Source organism: Oculina patagonica, chromosome 3, assembly GCF_052425735.1.
Source record: "Oculina patagonica isolate OP01 chromosome 3, crgOcupat, whole genome shotgun sequence".
Taxonomy (NCBI): Eukaryota; Metazoa; Cnidaria; class Anthozoa; order Scleractinia; family Oculinidae; genus Oculina; species Oculina patagonica.
In genome coordinates this window covers 17,601,828-17,623,238 of record NC_135760.1, presented here as the reverse complement: position 1 = coordinate 17,623,238, position 21,411 = coordinate 17,601,828, and the positions used below count along the sequence as shown (strand labels likewise).

Sequence of the window (21,411 nt, the reverse complement as noted above, 5' to 3'; positions counted from 1 at the left end):
GGACGGACGGACGGATGGTCGTTTTATCTGCACTAATATTTTGTAGGAAGAAATCAGATACTTATGAATCCTGGGAATATGCATTTGGCTTCACTTAAATAAAAGAATGATAAAAAAAATTTTGCTTTTACCTACGCACCCAATCACACGTCATATAGCAGTTCGTCCACTTTATACAAATTCCTTGACATTGGCGAACAACGATGATCAACAACCAGAGTTTTCCTCGGCTATGTTGTACTTATGTAAGTTTGACCCAAAAAGAAACTTTTGCAATAAGAGAATGACTACGTTAAGGACGTGGCGATTCTATAGAAGCCTAAATTAAACAAAGTTCCATTTTCTTTTCAAGTTGCACACTTCGTGAAAATATACCGGGCATTTCATCTCGTACGTTAGTAAAAAAAAACGCTAGGTGGCACGCGCAATGTACACTCAGTTTGATGGCCTGAAGCTACCTATCGTTATTATGGTACACTTGTCTACACAGCTATTTACTAATTAACAAATGGTAAACGTCATAGCATGCACTATTGAGTTACAGATGCACGCGGGAGGTTGCTAAGCACGAAAGATGCGTAAGAGTCGCCCGAGGCGATAGCCGAGGGCGACTCTAGCTTCTTGAGTGCTTAGCAAACCTCCCAAGTGCATCTGTAACTCAATAGTGCACGCTATGACGTTTACCATTTGTTTTATAGCACAACTTTTAGGATATTTATTAAAGTTTCTTTGAGTAAAAGTGCGCGCGCTTATTTGAAAAATTGCGTGTAGTGCTCGCGTAAACGCTGACGAAAACCTAAAAGAAAAAAAACAAACAAAACAAAGTTTTGAATTATTTCAAACTTGCATTATACCTGAAAGTCTCTCAGCATTATGGAGAAATGGTTTTTCTTATGTTTAGCTTTTTAAATTCACAGTAAAATCGAGAAAACTCGTAAAGTAGTGGCACTTTCTTGTGCCATGTCGCAACAGATCAGCGCGCGCGCACAGGTTGAAGCATACGTCAGCGTGCACCCATGGGCAAATAGTAGACGCTAAATTAACCAATCAGAACGCGCGCTTTACTTTAGTTGTGCTATAATTCATCCTATTAGAACCGATCTGTGTTAAAAAAACTGTAAACAAACTGTTATTGTTGTGGGTTTAATCAGATGTTGATGAGTGTGCAAGTAGTCCATGTGCCAATGGAGGTTGCGTCGATGGTGTGAATCAGTACACGTGTGACTGTCATCCGGGCTACACAGGGGTACACTGTGAGATTGGTAAGTGAAGAACCCCTTTAGCCTCAAGAGTGAAGTTATAACTGGTGGAGTATGATACATGTTACTCTTGAGAATATTTTGGTACAGTTTAATCCCGCTTTACAGACACGCGCCTTATACGGGCACCTTGGTATGACGAACAGACAGTTTTGTTTTCAACCAAATCAAAAGATTCCCTCAATCAAATCACGTGGCTTTATATCCGCTTTATGCGGACACATCGTTGATACGGACAGCTTCCGTGTAATATGATATGTTTCTTTCAGCGTCCTTGCAAACTACGTTAGTTTCACGTTCGACATCCATCCTCTTGACAATGTTCTGTTACAGTAAGAAGAATCTTTCATCCTTATCGTGGTCTTCAACTATGTTTTCATGTTCTATTAATTATTTGCCGGATGTTGACAGCATTGGTCGGGCTCGTTCACGTGGACAGTCCTGAATGCCAGCCCTTCGTCTCTCAACCAAGGCATCGTCATCCTGCGTTGGGCAATGTCGTGTGTGCACGTTTTTAAAATACAATCACAATAGGCCTTTTGCACTACCCGGTCACATTGTACAAAATCAGTCATGCTGCAATGTTTGTTACACAGTGGGACACTCAGAACAAATAAACTCGTACCATCAAACCTTGACTTTCCTTTCATTTGCAATTGGATGCCTTACCATGTACCATGTGACGGCGTCATGCAAAGGGCCTATTCCAGTAATTTATATTAGTTTAAACTGCAGACGACATGTTCTAATCGTATTTGACAGATATTGATGAATGCTCCAGCAACCCATGCCTCAATGAAGGTGTATGTGTGAATGAAGTCAATCAATTCAGTTGTAAAAATTGCACCCTTGGATTCACCGGAGTTCGGTGCGAAACAAGTAAGTAAACTGCAAGCAAGTAAATTGCAGCGTATTCGTGTCATAGCGTAACTGATATTAGAGTAGAAAGACTAAATGAAGTTGGCTTAACTGAGGCAAAAAAATGGCCAAACTTGGAACAAACAAACATTACAAAACTACACTCAGACGGCTGTCCAGCGCAGTTCAGAGCCAATGAACTTATTCGCTTAGTATCGACGAAATAAACTTTATATTCTTTTGAAGCTAAGGATAACAGCAGCCATAACAGAGATCAAACTGTTTGTTTACGGTTAATTTTGTGGTTCCAAACATACATAAAAGGTTGAAAGGGTTTGCCAAAAGGTTTTTATGAAAACGAACAGAAAGTTATACGTTGATTCCAAGTCTGCACACTGTACAAACTACCATTCTTATGGGTGTGGTTTAATTTTTTTCTTCTCGAATAATGTCACTACAGATATTCGCGCACATTTTCTCTCAAAATGGAGATTGTATTATTGTTTATACAGCAGTATTTGCTGCTGTTCAGCAGATGACGAACTGATAAGATCTGACATGCAAAAATCAACTAAAATGTCCTTGCTGTGTCGATTGCTGTGTTTAATCAGATATTGACGACTGTGCTAGTAACCTGTGCGTCAATGGAGATTGCGTTGATGGTGTGAATCAATACACGTGCAGCTGCTATCCCGGCAACACAGGTGTCAACTGTGAGATTGGTAAGTGGAGCTTCTTCCCTTTTCTGTTACTTAAGTACCCTTCTGAACATTGTTTACTTTTGAAGGATATGTTGCATTACTTAATACTAGCAAGCTATCTAACTGTTCTTTAATTCTACGAATTGCTCAGTGCCTTAGAAAATAAATGAAGCTTCCAGCTGGCATGAGAGACTGATTTGATTTTTTCAGTCTTACCAAACACAGTCACTGTGGGATGCGCGATGGCCTAATGGTTAGAGACTCTGGATCGAGTGGTTCGGGTTCAACCCTGGCCGCGGTCATTGTGTTGTGTTCTTGGACAAGACACTTTACTCTCATAGTGCCTCTTTCCACCCAGGTGTATAGATGGGTACCGTCGAAATAATGCTGGGGGTAACCCTACGATGGACTAACACCCAATCAAGAAAGTAGTAGAAATATTCCTAGTTGCTTAATGCAACAGAAACCGCGATAAGCTCAGGCGATATGGGCAACCTGGCTCGACGCAGTCTTTACCTTACCCTCTAACCAAACACAGTCACTCAGTTGTTGACAGTCGAACTTCCCAGTGCAACACTACCTCTCGTAAATTTCCTAAATAAAGCATGTGACGTAATCAGACTTATACCAACCAACGTGTACAAGAAACTGTCAAGAAACATCCTTGTTCTTTGTGCAATCAGATATTGACGAGTGTGCAAGCAGTCCCTGTATCAATGGAGTTTGCGTTGATGGTGTAAATCAGTACACATGCGACTGTCATCCGGGATACACAGGTGTAAACTGTGACACCGGTAAGTAGCTAGAGAACCATTTAAGCATCAAGGCAGTCAAGGGTGAAACAAATGGTGAATTTTAATACATATTCCTTTTGAAGATTTGGCTGCCTTATCGACAGAGACCACGTTATGACGGACAGTGGATTTGGTCTTAAGCTTTATCCAGACACCCTTGATTATAGTTATGGACACTTTCTGTGCAAGATATCCTCGGTGCCCATACCAGTACGGTTGGACGGCACATTTTCGTTGATTTCTAATCTGTTCATTACTTGACAATATGCTGATATTTAATGTGGTAATCAGACACTGTTGACTATTACAAACTGAGTTGATGCCTACATTGATTGTATTTTGTGGTCACCCAGGGCATAAACGACTGCTTCTTTGGGATAAAAATCTTGCAAAAGTCGGTATTCTCTGTTGAAGATTTTTGTTGCTTGTTATATAACCAAGTGCAAGTGTGTCCCTGGACATTATGCGATGATACAGGTAGACGAAAAAAAATTGAAAAGTGTGCTTACAAGCTATCACTCTATATGCAGAGCGTTTTCCCCCGTAATCAACCCTGACACTTATCTTTGTTCCAAATCCCATTAGATAATTAGCTTAAAAAAGTATACAGTAAACTTGATTTGTCACTCTCGTTTATTTGAACACAAAAGGGTCAACTGCAATTGGTATACAGTCAATTCTCTCTAAAGGTGGATTTCCAAAAAATTACACGTCAGTGGAAATTCATTTTAAGACGTAACACCAGTTATTCTAAGATAGTTAAGCAGAATGGCAGAGAAGAATACCAGGTGTCCGTCTTATAGAGTTGTCCGTTAAGAGAGAGTTGAACATGTTATCACTGTTGGGACTTGGGAATGCATGGACGCGTTTATGGCGATTGCAAACTACAAGCGGAATGCAATTTTAGGTAAAATTGTTGACAGCAGCTAATCATGTTCGACAGACATCGATGAATGTGCCAGCAACCCATGTGGCATTGGAGGCGTATGTGTAAATGAAGTCAATAAGTTCAGTTGTAATTGTACTCCTGGATTTACCGGAGTCCAGTGCGAAACAAGTAAGTATATATTGCGAATACTCATGAAATAAATTGTAATGTGTAAGTGCTATAAAGTGATTGATGTTACACTAGAAATCATGAAGGACTTATCATGGGAGAAAACCAATGTCAACTTTAGAACCGACATACAATTACATGTATGAAGCGTAAATTAGGTTCGATTTTTGTTTGCTTGTTGTCGTTGTTCTTCTTTTTTAAATACTTGTTTTTATATCTACTGTAATCCCAAGAATAGTTTTAGTTTTTAATGTAAATGTTTAGTACATATATCGTCTCGTTTTTTAAAGTACAATTTTAAGAATATATAGCTGTGTTTATATGTAAATGCTGATCGCCAGCAGAAACCCATAAGGGTTGAAACGTGTAACTCCCTATGATTCGCATTGTACAAAGCGTTTGCACATTCGTTTACACTAAGTACCATATTTGGAAAATCACGAGAAACATTTAACCAATCAAAATTACTATATTTGAATTAAATTCACAGCGCGCGCTAGCTCGCGTTTGATGCCGTAATCTTGTTTTTGAACAAGCTTGTTTAAATAAAGTTAAATTTGGTTAAATTCTCCTGTTTCATCTTCTTGAAGTAGTCTGGAGACTTCGCTTCGATACACTTAATCTATTTTTTTTAGTTTCTGTAAGAAATGTACGGTGTTTAGGTCGAAATTCAAGCAACTTACCGCAAAACCAAAAATTCCGTGGCGTGTATCATTATAAAGCATTCGCGTACAAATTCTTCGTGTTTCCAAATATGGTACTTAGCAAAATGAATATTCAAGCGCTGTGCGCGCGCGTTACACGTTTCAACCCTTATGGGTTTCTGTCGCCAGTTAATGCCAGTGATCCAGTGATCACTGATTGGCCTTTCAGGTTAAATAAAGTCTTTTATTTTTTTCACTGGTACTCCACTCGGGAATTTGTCCATAACCAGTAAGCCAATTTCCTAAGCATTGAAAACTTAACCAGCAGTCCTCATGAAGAAAATATAACTAAAAGTATGTCCTGCTGACATACACATGACCTTGTATCCAACCAATACGAACTGAAAAGCAAAAATAAACTTAAATGTCCTTTTTGTGTTTAAACAGATATTGACGACTGCGCAAGTAGTCCGTGTGTCAATGGAGATTGCGTTGATGGCGTGAATCAATACACGTGCAATTGTAACGCTGGAAGCACAGGGGAACAGTGCGAGTTTGGTAAGTAGGTACCCTTTTGGCCGGAGTAGAGCACGTTTAATACCGCTGGGATGACGTATAAATTATTATTTTTTTCGATATATTAAAATTCAGCCGTGTAGCGAGGCCTAGAGGACACAACAACAAAAATCACAAGCATGTTTATTCTTTTCTTTTGTATTTGTCCTCTAGGCCTCGCTACCAAGCTGAATTTTAATATATCGAAAGAAGCCTATTCAAGTTTGGATGGCAGTTATAATTGATCCAGTGGCAAATGCTTTGGACTATATTCTTCTAAGGGTTAGGGACGAGAAACCGTTCTGTTTTGTCCCGTGAAGGTTTGCTGCGCGCGACTTAACTTGTATTTTTGCATGACGACATTTTTAGATCTCTTATTCATTGACCAGTTTAAGTTTCCTCTGATTTCTGTTGCTTTATAGCATGCAAAAAGCAAGTGGCACGCACTTGCATTGCTCTGCTTAGGGCACTGTCGCTCTAAAATGGCGATTCGGTGTTTCTTAAGGGTGCACCTCGTGATACATTTTGACCAGTGACGAAAAAGATGAATACTTAAGTGTAAAAATAGTCCAGGAGAAGGTATATGGCGAGGAATGACCAATATGTACCAGTGGCGTGTCTTTCTGTTTATATATCTCAGAGAAAACAGACAAAAACAGATTACCTATACCTCATTAGAATCAAAGTCTCTTCGAGATATCGACGTTTTTGCATGAAGTATGAGTCGAAGGTTTATCCTGTGCATTGTTCTTCGCACTTATCATTACAGTTTCTTTGTAGTTTAGTTTAACAATTTCCTATCTTCGCGGAGGAAATGCAGCCATATAATTTTGTCAAAAATGGCTCGTCCGCGCCGGGTATTTATACACATATTCCTTAACATTTACATAAATAAACAGTGCAAATTTCACCGAGATCTGACAATTCTATACTTTAAAATTGCAAGGACCTTTCGAGGCAGTCGATTACGGCAGCGAAATTAGCAAATGAAACAGCAAAATATGCGTTCGACGCTTCGTTTTTGCGACGCCATATTTGAATTGTTATAGGTAGACCGCTGTTCAATGTGTTCAAGGCCGTATCGTTACGATTGCTCCACGAAAAAGCACGAAAAAAATACGGATATTTCCGACTACTGTCGGAGAAAACATTACGCATATATAAATTGCGGCGTAAACAAATCGTTACACTCAAGCTGCGTTTTGTCTAGGCTCTGCGAGGGTCGGATATCAAGACCCAGGATTAAACAAAAGCCATATATACAGTGAATGCTTTCGAATTATATTTGAAGATGAAATACGAAAGAATTTTGCTGTCTTTGACTGAAATTCCACTCGAACTGCGTAGATACGATTGTAAAGCCGATTCATGCAACATTGCTATCAACGCGAGGTCTCGTCCCTAACGACCTAGGCTGATGACGAAATAGAATGGCGCTTGCATGTAGCGACCAAATTTGGCCTAATTTTTAACCGCTCCTAAGCTAAAAGAAGCCCTCATCTCTTGCATTTGTTTTAACTTCAATAATATCTTTGAAAAGAGCGAGTTTTTTGGTATGGTTTATTTTTGACGTTTGTAATTTTTAAACGATGTAAGTGCTAATGATTTTTTATTCGTATTTTAGTTACGCAATCCATTGTTTGTGCGACGCTTTTTATAGATCGCCTTTCAGACACACGTGCGTTGAGATGAGAAAGCTGACATGTCACTTTTAAAATTGTTATATAACGTTTGTAAATGTGACAAGTCACGTTTTTTCCACGAGATCGCAAGTGATCACCTACAGCGGAAAGTAATCCCTTGAGAAATTAAAACAGTCCCTTGAGAAATTAAAACAGTCCCTTGAAAAATTAAAAAAGTCCCTTGAGAGTTTACAAATATGTGGTTCCAAATTTTGTCCACATAACCCCTATTCTACTATTTTAGCTTGTAAACAAGCAAAAACGTCGAAAAAAAGGATATAATGACAAATGTTCTATAGCCTAAACTTTCAATCATCTTTAAACGAGAACTTCCGGTTCAAGGTGCTTCCACTGAAAAAAAAGAGTATTTAAAATTGTCTAAAACTTACAATTATGTTTCGTCGTCGTCGTCGTCGTCGTCGCTAGGGCGCACGCGCCCGCGAACCATGCTGCTAGCCACGATGACCATGAAACCAAAAGCATGGGTCTGTCAATCTGCATATTTTCCCGACCGTTACTGATAAAATGTGTTTCATTTTTAGTAGGAATATTTTGCACATTAGCAAGTTGTATATCATATTTTCAACGGTATATATTTGTCTCTTGAGATTTTGAAGCATGTTCAGTTTGAAGGACGTTCGGCACAACAATGTGCTACGACTGCAAAACTGCAAATTTGCATGTCGCGCTCGAAAAGTGTGAAGTGTGGGAGGTGCCATCCCTTTTATAGCAGAATTTCATGTTTTACTGTTTTTCTTCTCCTTCGAGATTTATCCTGTGTCGCCAGTAATCCATGTTTGAACGGCGGAACATGTGTCCCTTCAGCTGGAGGAGGATACACCTGTGACTGCACATTTTTCAATTCTGGTCTTCTCTGTGAACAAGGTAGGTTATTTTAGCGAAACAGTGCAAAGTTCTTCTCATGCACGTAAGACGGCAAATTTAACGGTCTCTAGGAAAGATTCATATTGACCTAATAGTGGATTAAACAGGCCATTTCCTAGTTGCCATTTGCCTCTGTTTCAAAACGAGTCTTCGTGCAAAGCCATTGATTTCTAAAATGTGTTTCACCTATAAGTCCATTTTCATGCAAATCAAAGTCATTTTCATTTGAATAAATTGCACGAGGACTTGTTTTGAAACTAAGGCAAAAGGCACCTCGGAAATGGCCTATTGTGCCCCGTCAATAACCTTTTTTGGTTTCGGCAGAAGTCACTCATTCTTTACGTGTTGGCGTTGCTAACCCTATGCAACGTTCCATCTCTATACAGACTAGTAATCTGCAAAACCAGGTAGTCAAAAATTAAATAAAATCACTGATTTGCCTGAACTCGTTTTTGTACTGCATATTAACTGCATATGATAGAAATGCACTGCACGCAGTATTATAAGCAACATATATAAAGAAAAGAAGGATTGTATATAGCTGCAAAAGCACTGCCGTATATTATAAGAATTGCACTGCATTAAAAGGCATTACCTTTTTGTAAAGACTTCACTTATGCAAATCAGCAGTGAAAGAGGTAATAATTATATAAGCAAACATTTCAGGAAGAAGTTTGCACCACTCATATGGAACTTGTATGTCTACGAATAAATTTGCTTCACGCATTCACGTTTCACGCTGCGGTACCGATCAATAATTTGAACTTCTTATTTAATTTGTTTATTATCATGTTCTCATCCTCCCGATCAGGGTTGTAACTAGCAAGAGGCAAGACGAGGCACTTGCTTCGTCTAGATCTATTTCAATTCAAAATTTTATAACAAGATATGCTTAGTAACGAGAAAAGTGCCAAATTGAACAAGACTGATTTTTTTTAAAAAAAAATACATTATACAAAATGTACAAAAACGTGTTTCAGAGCTTCTAATTTTCCGAATTTTTTTGGAGGGCGTGCCCCTAGAAACTCCTAGCAAGATCTTGCCTCGTCCATGCCAATGATCTGGTTACGGCCCTGGCCGATTCCATTTCGATCCGTAGCATTTGTTTGCTTCGATTGCTTTGCCAAGCTATACGATACCTCGAAGGACCGTCGGCAGTCGATAAAGGATATCACTCATATTACAACGAAGCGATCTTGTTACACTTTTCGGGATTCTCGGCCCCGCACTCCTTTATTTTTATCCAGTTCGGATAAATTATCAATTCAAGTGTATCTTAAAGTTATTAACGTTTTTTTTATAGAATTCTTTTACTGTCGACGGCTACCCTTGTTTTACTCCAATGGACCTTACTGGCCAAACAGCGGCAAATTCGACAAGATTGCCTTCTCGTTAAGCGCGGACCACTACTTGCTGGGAATAATGATTGCATCCCCCGTACAGCAAGGCATCCTAGTACAGTTGACCATCAAATTAACAGATATCTCAGGTGGTGTAATTGCCTCCAAAACTGTGCCGCACATTTCTAACAGTTTGCTTAACACGGTTGTTTACTTCGACGAACCAATACTCCTGACCGCTGGCCAGCAATACATCGCAGCTTCTCTTGTCGAGGCAGCCTCAAGTTTTCCAGAAATGTATAAATCTCATGGCGGCTCCGAAACAATAACGTGTGGTAATCCTCAACTGACAATTACGTTTGCGAATGTTCCACCTGGGGAGATGGAAGACTCTAATGGATCAACAGTCCAGGAAGGCCAGATAACTTTTTTAGATTTCAAAGCTGCATAAATATTAATGAGCTTCATACTACCATTTGCGTCCATCCTTGAAGCGTGACGAATTTTACGAGTATTTTCACTTTTAAAACCTCGACGGTTTTGTCTGTTTACGTGCCACTTTTGGCAAATGAAATTTTTGTGGTATGTTTGGGAAATTGACAACGTTTTGGTGACATATGATTACCGCCTATGTTTTCTTCAGGAGCAATCAATATTTCCAAGATTTGCCCGCACACTTCGATAAAAGTCTGCTCGGAAAGTATCATTGCAATGGAGAGGAGAAAAGTTGAAAATTTGGAAAGAATTATCGTCCAAGAGTCGTTTTAGAGCAAGCTTTTCAATGCTTGATTTTTTTTTGTCCGAGGTGACATGTAACCAGATAAGACCATTAACGTTTTAAAATACTACGCGCTAAATCCGTCACGCTTCATGGATGAACTCAAATGGTAGTAATTGTAAAGCAGTTTGGCACTGATTGTAGAAAGTAGTCCGGAATAACTTTGATTTTGCTTTCCTATGCTCAGTGAGTGGTTTAAAAAAGCTTGTGCCACTCTTTTCAACCAATAAGGGAAATGCAAAACCGGCACCATTGGCAACTTTGACACAAAATAGTTTTACCGCATTTGGCGCTGGGTATGTATACTAAGTATGATTTCCAGAGGTGAATATAAGAATCAAACATTTTGATTGGGCAAGAAGCTCGGTTTATGACGTGATATTCACCGCGAGATTAAATACAATACAATACAATAGATCATTTCAAGGCAAGGTTACTATAAGCTATGTCACTTTTGTCATTCTGGCAAGTAAACATGGTGGACAATTGCTGAATGAAGTTTCCATTCATTCGAAAGAAATCACTCCGAGAGCGTATCTCGGCGAATATTCTCCGAGACGAAGTCGAATACAAAACCTAAACCTTTGAAAATAATAAACCACTATTTAGACTTGCACTATTTAGTCGTCTACTCGAGCCCTCAGCGCACTTTCGGACTTCTTGTTCACAATAGATCGGTCTCTCGGGTTATCAGGGTTATCAAAATTAATTAGACGGCTGGCTTTTGGCTTATATCGACTTTTGATAGTAAACTCAGAGCTTCGCCCCTTGCTAGCTATCACTTGAGTTTTAGACATTTTATGGCGTCATTTCTATGGTCTATAAGAGTGTACTCCATCGAAAAATGGGGACTATTCTTTAATTTCCAGTGGTTATCTGGTGATAACAAAAAATTACTGTTTTGTAGAAAAAGTTTAAATCCAAGCAACCACTTACATTCCAGCTATCAAAGCACTTTGTTGATATCACAAATAATAGCACTTTTTTACCTTTTTGTCAGCGTAGGCTTTTTTAAAGAAGAAAGTCACGCACAAATACACGTAGTACTTCTTTATATATGTAACAATTATTCCACGAGCGCGCGTTGGATACGAGATGATAGATAGCCAACGAGGCGCGTAGCGCCGACTCGGCTATAACGATCTCATATCCAACAAGCGCGAGTGGGAAAATTGTTTAACTAAAGACGCCTAACGAATTGCAATATTTGAGCTCTCCAGCTGTTTTCGTTGACGCGTATCGGCTACCATGTTTGTGGTCGATGGCATATGTGCTCGTATACCATTGTCTGTCAGCCAATCAAAACTCAGGAATTGCAATATACCATTGCTAGTTTTTAATAAAACTTAGTAGAGACCTTAGGACATTGTATATCACTTACAATATAAGCATGGGGTAGAGTTTAAAAAAACTCGAACTTGAAAGTTGTTTGGACCGGAAGGTTACAAAATTACTTTTAATTTTTTTTTGGAAATCATATATAAGGCAGCATTTTCGTGCTGCCTTGTGTGATGTTATGTAACAATTGTATGTTATATAACGTAATTTAAGCTAACTTGTTTATGATAGAGTGATTTTTACATGAGTGATGCATCGAAAATAATTTGTGTTTGCTTTGGTTAAAGTGGTTTTGCATTACTGCGCTTAGTGATTGGTTCAAAACAACTCGCGCCACTTTCTTGACCAATCAGAAGTAAACCCAAAATCAATCGTAATTCGCTCGCACGCGTCTTCCCGCGCTTCACGCGGCTGTATGTTTGCCTTAAGTTTTGATTGGTTCAGTGGATTGTCTGCGTCCTTTGCGACTGGCCAGAGCAATTACATTAGTTTTGGTTTTACGACACTCAATTAAAAATCAATCAACATAATCGTAGTTCTGTAACGTTTTATTGTACTGATAACATTTTTAATCGATTTGTAAATACGTTTTGAGGTATCTTGAAACAGTTTTTCCTGACCATGCTTTACATTTTAACCAACTTTTTAGCTCTCTTTCATTTAATCGGATCTATATTCCAATTGCAACGCCTACTTCATCGCGAAATTCAGCGAAAGCTTCTAGTGATGAATAAAGTAATGTCGATAAGACTTAGGGATAAAAATGTTTCCATGATAAATCATTTGTCATGAACGTTTAAAAAGACTATGGAGTTAAGAGTTTTGAACTGTATAAAACCGAAGACTTCCCGTAATCTATTACAGGATTAATCTGTTGAAAAAACTCTCCGGGTCGTGAAAATGAAAATCAACTTGACTTTCATGGCGTCAAAACACAACTTCAAGACACATTTTCGCATAAGTTTGAGGCAATTTCATCAAAGAATTGTTTGAAGTTTGGTCCATTAATTGTTATTAGTCAAAAATTACAGTAGAATAATAAAATGATAATAATGCGCAACATACAAAGTTTTATTCTTGTATATTTGTTGGCATAAGACCTCAGACTACTCCATTGGCATTAGCTTTTTGGCATCAAATCTGGAATCCGTAAAATTTAAGTTTTACTTATTTTGGGGTTTTCTGTTTATCGTTTTCATGACACTATCGATTCGTTTAAGAATGCATTTAATGAAAGTTTAATCGAAGACCGATAAGTGGTGTAATTTAATTAAAAAAGCTGATTAAAAAATGTAAGTTTTGGTATGGAAAAAACTGTTTTGAGAAAGCTCTGCCTTTATTGATAGTGATGTTCAGTAGGCGTAAGATTGATTGCAATATATATCAAATATCTTTAACACTGTTTTTCAGTAGAATAAGCGCGAAACTGAAACAGAGCGGTTTTCACTTGAGTGACGAAGGTAATTTGTGTTTGGTTTGGTGGTTTTGCATTACTACGCTTAGTGGTTGGTTTAAAAATCTCGCGCCACCTTCTTAGCCAATCAGAACTAAACCAACGAATCGTGACTCGCTCACGCACGTTTTCCCGCGCTTCGTGCTTGAGACATGTATTTGCTTCGAGTTTTGATTGGTTCACTGGATTTTCTGCGTCTTTTGTCATTGGCCAGAGTATTAACGTTGGTTATGGTTTTACGACACTCAATTGAAAACCGCTCTATCAGTAAGTTGAGAATTTCAATACGTTGAGAAATTCAAATCAAGTCCATTATTTCAAGTGTTTACGATGTTACTGAATGTAACGAATGCCATATTCCTCTATAACATAGCCTGGTGAAACCCGATCAAGTTAAAATTTATCTTCGTTTGGTACAATCAGACCGTCCTGGCTTTTGTAGTTTCTTTTTTTCACCTGATCTGTTTTATACCTCCCTGATGGGGTAATGTAAGTTTACCATACGTGTCCCGGCTAAGAAAGCATCACTTTGACCAGTTTTGCGGGGACAGTTTTGGTTGTTACATCTCAAGAGTACGTTTTGTTCGTCCCTTGGGGTCTAGAAACACCTGGTCAAGTTTTGTCTTTCCAGGTTAGGTAGGCTTCAATAATCGAATCACAGGCGAGCATCAAGGTTTCACCTGGTTTGTTGTAGGGGAGAGGTGGGTGTGTCAGGGGGGGGGGGGAAGAAACGAGGTCTGGGACCGAGTAGCGATGCTCTCACAACTTGCAAAGCGATCAATTCACGACGTAGTCAGCGGTTTTTGGACGATGATGCAACAGGCAATCTTTTCCCGCGAAATGGAAGCTGCTATGTCGTGGAATCACTTATTATAAAGGTGTTCAATTCTCTTAACTAAAAATCTAAAAGCAGCTGTTTAAATCCGAAAATTTCGTCATCGTCGTGTTGTTTTAAGAACGCAGACTTTGTGATGCCGTGCTACTTTTCAGTGCAGAAATGCAAATTTTTGTACCACGATTTTTAACTGACCCACATGGGGATTGTAAATGAAGTAAAACAAAGAAAGACCAAGTCAACAAACAACTTCGAAACAATAGAGCAAGAACAATAGCTCCGACTAGCGCGGGAATATTCATCGCCACGTTTTCATTACCATTCCCGTGATGGTTTTATTTCATAACAAACACCACATATTGACACCAAGAACCTTTGGGAAAAAAAATTTTCGCTGCTTTAAAGACAAAACTTAGAAAGTCTTTTTTTATTACTACATATATAAAAAAAATCGAACTCTCTCACTGGTCCCATGTTGTTATTGTTTTTACAAGTTCGCAAAGAAAGGAGCTGCTCATGAGCCTTAGAGACATCCGCTGACTACCGCCCCGATGATTGCTTTGCAAGTTGTGAGAGCATCGCTCAGATTTCATATAAGAGAATGTATGGGAAGTTGCTTCCCCCCCTGGGGTGTGTAAATATTGCTTTTATTCATGTTCAATTACAACCTTTTTACGATAATGGTTTTCCGCAAAATTAAGCATAGCAAAAGATAACAATATAACATAACATAACACTAGCAACAAAACTTAGCATTAAACATAACAAACATGACATAAAATGACATAAATGACATGAAATGACAACACATGACGTGACAATATAAAATATAACATAAATATAACAATAAAAAATATAACATAACAATGCATTACATGGCATGTCATTGCATGACACAACAGAACATAACATGACGTGACATGACATGACATGACATGACATGACATGACATGACATGACAGGACAGGACATGACATGACAGGACAGGACAGGACATGACATGACATGACATGACATGAAATGGCATAACACGACAAAACATAACACAACATAACATGACATGACATGACATGGCATAGCAGGAAGCCCATTTCTAGTAATGGGCCCCTGGCATAACTCAACATAACGTGACGTAACATGACATGACATGACATGTACATAACAAAACATAGTCTTTACACATATGTAAACACCTTTATTACAACACTTTTAGATGGTACTCGATTGAAGTTTAGACGAAGCACCAAAACCAACGCAAATGAGCCACAGTTCACGACGACCATGCACGTTTAGTCGTCGTCTAAGTAAACGTGGCTATTCTTTTGACACACTACATGCGGTTTATATAAGGTTTCAATAAGGTTGAAATTTTAAGGTTTAATTAGTGACTACTTCAAACTGAAATGATTAAGTTAAGATTTGTTAACTTTCTTCTGTGAAGGCCTCCATGTCTTTAAATTACTACTTGTGCATGATTAACAGTGCTCTTCAAAGTTAAGGCATTTTACGTCCTAGCCTTTTTTACAGTTGTCACTACAAAGGATCGAGTACCAAACTAGCCTGCAAGCTGCAGATTTTTAAATTACACACCGTTAAATAAGTATGTAAACTAACGTGGCGGAAACCAATAAATTAGTGAAAAATAGTGATTCCTTGTTAGTAAATTCTAAGTCAAGTTCGTTAGAACATCAAAATCCTGGCCTTTACTCTCACTATTCCTCTCTCTATTCAGGTGTAATAAATATCTGTACCAGCGATTTGTCGGGAAAATCTGACAAAATACCGGGAAGTGGAAGTCGTTACCTACAATGTGATGGACTCTAAGGTCCCAGAGTAGGCCTCTCATCCCATACCCCTTGGTAAAACCCAACCTGGTCAGTCATTTTGTCCTCCTTTCGAAAATTACTCCTCCCTGGTCTTAAGAGAAGTATCGTTTATTAAAAACTATAACACTTAGCAGTCCTTGGACTGAATTACGTGTCAAGTTCGTTAGAACATTGGAAACTCTAAAACCAAATCCTAAGAAAATGTCATTTCTCCCTGGTGTACAATTTAATCTTCGTGTAGTGAGCAACGCACTCGATTGTTTCGTGGAAACAGTAATGTACATGGTCCCGTGAGTGGATATTTTCGATACTCTACTGAAAGGGCGGATTTTCAGGGCGAATCTCCTCTACGCTAAGGTTTAACAAGAACTGCAAGCAGTTTATAATCGTGCGGGTAATGTTTGACCACCTGACCTCTTTCAGTGCTTTGGCTTAAAGGCACGGTGCCGCACAGTAAAATCTTTAGAAAAGCAGTCACTTGAGAAACACACAAGTCGTGTTTGCGTTAGTCACGGAGTGAACGTGACATGAATTTCCTTTACCACGTCATCTTTTGCTTTTTAAAACCACATGCCTAGCCGGAAAAATGCCTTTTTACGCATGCAAATATTTATTTTGTTCATTTTGTTTGTTTACTTTTTGTTCCGAGAGTTCAATAAAATAAACCCAAACCAGTTCATTTAAAAGAAAGCCAAATCACGCCAAAATAAAGAGTGGACTAAGGCCATCCCATTGTGTTTCTCCGTTTAGCGTCTTCCGACAAGCTTTTGGTAATTCCCCTGGCGCGATGACGTGTATCCCGTGCTTTGACACATTCTTGCTGAGCTTGCAACTTACGTTTCGATAACGTTTCGATTCTCAAAATACCGTAAACTCAAAACAAAAATTGGGATATCCAGAAAATAGGTCGTCGTTTTGCAATATTTAACACGTTCCGGGTAAATTGTACGACTTGTACTCGCTCCGAGCCAAACGCTTGAGTAACACAACAATAAATAGTTCACACAAACAGAGCGCAGAGTATTCAAACAGAAAATAGATGAATGATTATTTATAGCTACAAGTGAGAGATCGCGTGACATGGGTCTGACGTAGTGGTAGTTTTAAATAGCTTGGACATGTCCAAGCGGTCTTTGTTTTCGCTATGTGATTATATTCAGCCCTCTCTTCTTGTAAAATATGGAATGAAACAAAATTATACATTTCAGAGAGCAGAGTGTTCATGTTAAACGCGAGTGATCGGCTGATCGCTATTAAATATTAATCTTGCGTGACCGTGGACCGTGACAGAAGAGCCGGCTGGGCCGCGTGGGTCTGGATCGATTTACCGACAAAAAAAAAAAAAAAATTCCGTGCAGATTATGAATCGGGCCCAGGCTCCGCCCGATTAAATATTACTTATACCTGCCTTTTTGGAGCTATAACTTAATGCAGTTTTATATATAGTTCGGTCAGTCTTATTTTTTACAGGAAATTCCAATCAAAGGCGGTAAAAAAAATGTTGTCGATGTTCAATTCAAGTTATTAACTAGTTGTACAGCGTTTTGTAAATTGAAAAATTTAACGGAATAACTGTACACGAACTCCAACAACGTGACCGTTTTAATGGTTTTAGAAATTAGCGAATTCCCTGAGAGGTTTTTGTTGGCTATATGTTAATGTACCGTTTTCCAAACTTTAGGAAAAGTCGGAAAAAGGGTCAATTTCGTTTGAGTTGTAGCTTATCAAACCATTTCTCAGCCCAAAATATTGATTCTTTTTGTAAACAACCAAAATCTTGGTGCTGACCAAAATGATCGTGGGCTTTCGGGACAAGAATGGTTTGACAAGTGACATAATAATGTCTGCTAATCTGCTTTTAAAATGATAGAATCTCAATCAATATTGACGCTTTCTTTACTATAAATTAAGACAAGGAATTTGGGGATCTTTGTTAATTTCAGCTTATTGGGAATGCTTAACAAGTTGCCTGATAGAAAAATGAAGCTTTGTGGGATCCTTCATTGGATCCAGGGGAGCCGGGGCCTGGAGAAGAACGGTGGTACTGAACGGACTAAAAAAAGAACCTGACTAAAGAGAGCCTGCATCCGCCAGTGGCTTGTTTTAGATATTCAAATATAATAATGTTTTGTTCGTATTTCGTGATATACAACAATTTATTTACGGAAAGCGCGTGATTTTCTGCAAGAGTTAGTACTTGACAAAGCGAAAGTAAAAATAGTTAACCACGATATTGTCTTCACAACGTATGAACTAGTCACTTATCGCCACATAGAAAAGAACATTTTCATTAAGCAAATGTTGATTTTGATTTTGATGGTCGGCTTGATCAGCTTTTTGATGGTAACAACGGAACTTGTTCCAACATCGAACTAAATTAATACTTTTGTCCAGTAAAATATCAGCAAAGAAAGCATAATTATTTTCTATAACTGAATTTCGCTTAAGCGTGGAGAATGTATTTTGGACGACATCCATACAATGATGTCGTGAAAGCACCAATTTCAGGTACACCTCTTTGAGAGAGCTATCGTCCGTCTCTGATATTGTGCCTCGGTGTTATGATTAATAATGTGCTACTTCCAATTCTGAACTTTACGTGCGTTCAGGTGAAATTGCACGAGTACGTACGTCGGTTTTACTTTGAGAGAGACAGTGTGTGCGTTGCCAAAAAGGATTGTAGACCTGCAGGCCGCCGATTGGGCAGAATAGTACAAAGGGAATACAAAGAACTTTTCTGCCCAATCAGGAAGCAGTATTCAGAGAGCTGTTTGGAACTGGCCTGGTAAGACTCTTTCCCCAGAGGCACCTTTCAATCGCTCCAACGTTTAACTATTCTATGCCGAACGTGTTTCCCGCCGTTTCGCGTTTTCCTCATTTTCACTAACTGCCCTTGGGTCTCCGAGGATGCCGTACACTCCTCGACAGGACAACACGGACAGTCTTCATAAACGAACAGCCCTCATTGCAAGCGAGTTGGCCAGGTATAAAATCGACAACACGGCCCTGAGTGAAACCAGACTGGCAGGAGAGGGTGAACTCTGTGAATGAGGCTCCGGTTACACTTTCTTTTGGAGTGGTCGTGATCCCGCGGCAAGACGAGAGGCTGGAGTCGGCTTCGCAGTGAAGTCATCTCTTATAAGCAAGCTAGTTGCCCTCCCCCCACCCGAAAGGCGTAAATGACTGCCTTTTTTGTCATACGGGAAGAAGTTTACCACCTTGATCAGTGCTTATATGCACCAACCATGTCCAATCCGGATGAACTACGAAAACCTGACCTGACTTTTACGAAGACCTGAACGCTGTCATTATTGCAGTTAGTCCCTATGACAAGCTTGTCATCTTCGGCGGCTTTAATGCATGTTAATGCCAGAGTAGGCCGCAACAACACCTCCTGGGATGGGGTGATTGGGAAAAACAGAGTCGGCAACCGCAACATCAACAGTCTCCTTCTCCTTCAGACCTGCAAACACCATCTTTTGCCTCACCACCCGCAACAGGACGTCATGGATGCACCCTCGCTCCAGGCATTGCCATTGACTACGTGATTGTGAAGAGGAGAGACCGACAAGATGTCCGTGACACCAACGCCATGTGTGGCGCCGACTGCTAGACCGACTACCGCTGCATCCTGACCAGGCTCAGCCTGCGATTCCAGTTCAAGAGAAGACCACAGGGCATGAAAGCTCCAAAGCGCCTAAGCGTCAACAAGCTGATATCATTTCCACACCACCAGTCTCAGGAGTCTCCTTGGCATTGTGTGGGAAGACAAGATACCAGACACAGAGGTCCTTGCACGTGCTAACTTGTATCCACACCATCCTGATTTACGCCCAACTTCGTTGGGCAGGGCGTGTAGTTTGCATGCCAGACCACCGGCTTCCAAAGAAACTGCTCTATGGCGAGCTACTGCAAGGCACGCTCTCCAACGAGAAACGCTCTAACGACACTCTGACGGCGTCTCTTAAGGCCTTTACTGCAATCTCGGCACGTGGGAGGACACGGCTTGCGTCAGAAGCAAGTGGCGTCTGTCTGTTCACAAGGGGGCAGCAACACAGGAGGCTAAAAGCGCCACTGCATCTGAGGAGCGCACTTCTATGTTGTTTGTTAACTAAGGTTTAACTCGTCAATCCTGCTTGGTTATAACACTAGTTAGTTTGTATTGTTTTGGTTCACCGAGGCGTAAATTTCCTAACTACGTTAGAATGAAATGAGAAGAGGTCATAGTACTGAAATAAGCTAACTACAGATAGCTCTGTTTAACTTTAGTTTTGACAATGTGCAACTTGCAGTATAGAATATAAGACTTCCAGTTCAAGAAGGTGCAAGCAACACAGTTTTAAATGGCCAAACTTTTGGCGAGGAATTTACGGACGAGGACTTAAAGTTCTCTTTCGCAGTTGAGATCATGAAACTCGGAAGGAAGTATCGTCGACTGTGTAAGAAAACGCACCCACGATCACTGACCAAAGAGCTAAAACTCTATAACGCCAATTGGTTTTGCACCAGAAGGAAAATAGTCGAAGTTGATCTTCCCTTTTGATAAAGAAAGTAGAAATAAAATTCCCAGGTTTGGAATTTATATTTTAAAAAAAGAAAAACATAATGACACATTGATGCAGGGGGTGTGAAAAGACAAAACACAAAAAGAAAACGATTGAACGCTTTCCACAAGGGCTTGTACGTTCCATACGAGCATAGTTTTGCAACCAAAACAATGTTTTTAATTAGTGTCCCTGTCAGGATTGCGTAAAAAATATTCAGCTTAAGCTTAGACCACGCAAACCGGAAGCCCGGTACAGCAGAAACCTGCAAATAAGAACCAAGTGCTTGAAATCTTGTAAGGGTAAAATTTTCCATTTAGGCTCCTTTTACAAAAGAACCTGTTTTAGCCTGAAATTTGAAACAGGTTCTTGTGTTAATTTCACTTAGGTATAAAGGTATAAAAAGCAAGTATAAAAAGAAATAAGATAACCTAAAATAGGGATTGTATTTGTTTAGATTGAAGTCATTTAAACACAGTTTTATGCACAGTTTATATAAACAGTAAGACCCACCAATATTCTATCAGCAACAAGCACCTTTTTTGTATGAAAATAAGAACCATAAAATGGATAAATGCAGGCACTTATATGCCGGTTTTTACTGTATTACAATTGAAGCGGAAGCTAGAACTGGCGAATCAGTGTTGCCGAAATTTCAAGCAATAAAATGGTTTGCCAGTGGCTGACTGATCAGTCATTTGGCTCATTTTTGATGCACTGATATGGTTCGCTTACAGTTTCCTAGAATTCTAGGTCTACCAATAGCATAGTTTATGTTGTTTTGTTTATAGCCGACAAAAAATGTGGAATACACTTGTAGTTACATGTGGTCGACAATTTACTGGACAATTGGATACCCGCG

The 21,411-nt window shown here is 39.3% G+C and overlaps 1 protein-coding gene across 1 annotated transcript in view; it reads left to right on the top strand.

Moving 5' to 3' along the window:
- The window catches only part of LOC144645275 (uncharacterized), a 91,354-nt gene extending 78,288 nt beyond the window's left edge, over positions 1–13,066 (top strand). The window contains exons 17-24 of the mRNA XM_078504790.1: positions 1,152–1,262; positions 2,022–2,138; positions 2,729–2,839; positions 3,502–3,612; positions 4,556–4,669; positions 5,761–5,871; positions 8,319–8,435; positions 9,739–13,066. Coding sequence (XP_078360916.1) covers positions 1,152–1,262; positions 2,022–2,138; positions 2,729–2,839; positions 3,502–3,612; positions 4,556–4,669; positions 5,761–5,871; positions 8,319–8,435; positions 9,739–10,226 — 1,280 coding nt within the window. The 3' untranslated portion in view covers positions 10,227–13,066. The remainder of the gene's footprint in view (positions 1–1,151; positions 1,263–2,021; positions 2,139–2,728; positions 2,840–3,501; positions 3,613–4,555; positions 4,670–5,760; positions 5,872–8,318; positions 8,436–9,738) is intronic.
- The last annotated feature ends 8,345 nt before the right edge of the window (positions 13,067–21,411 follow it).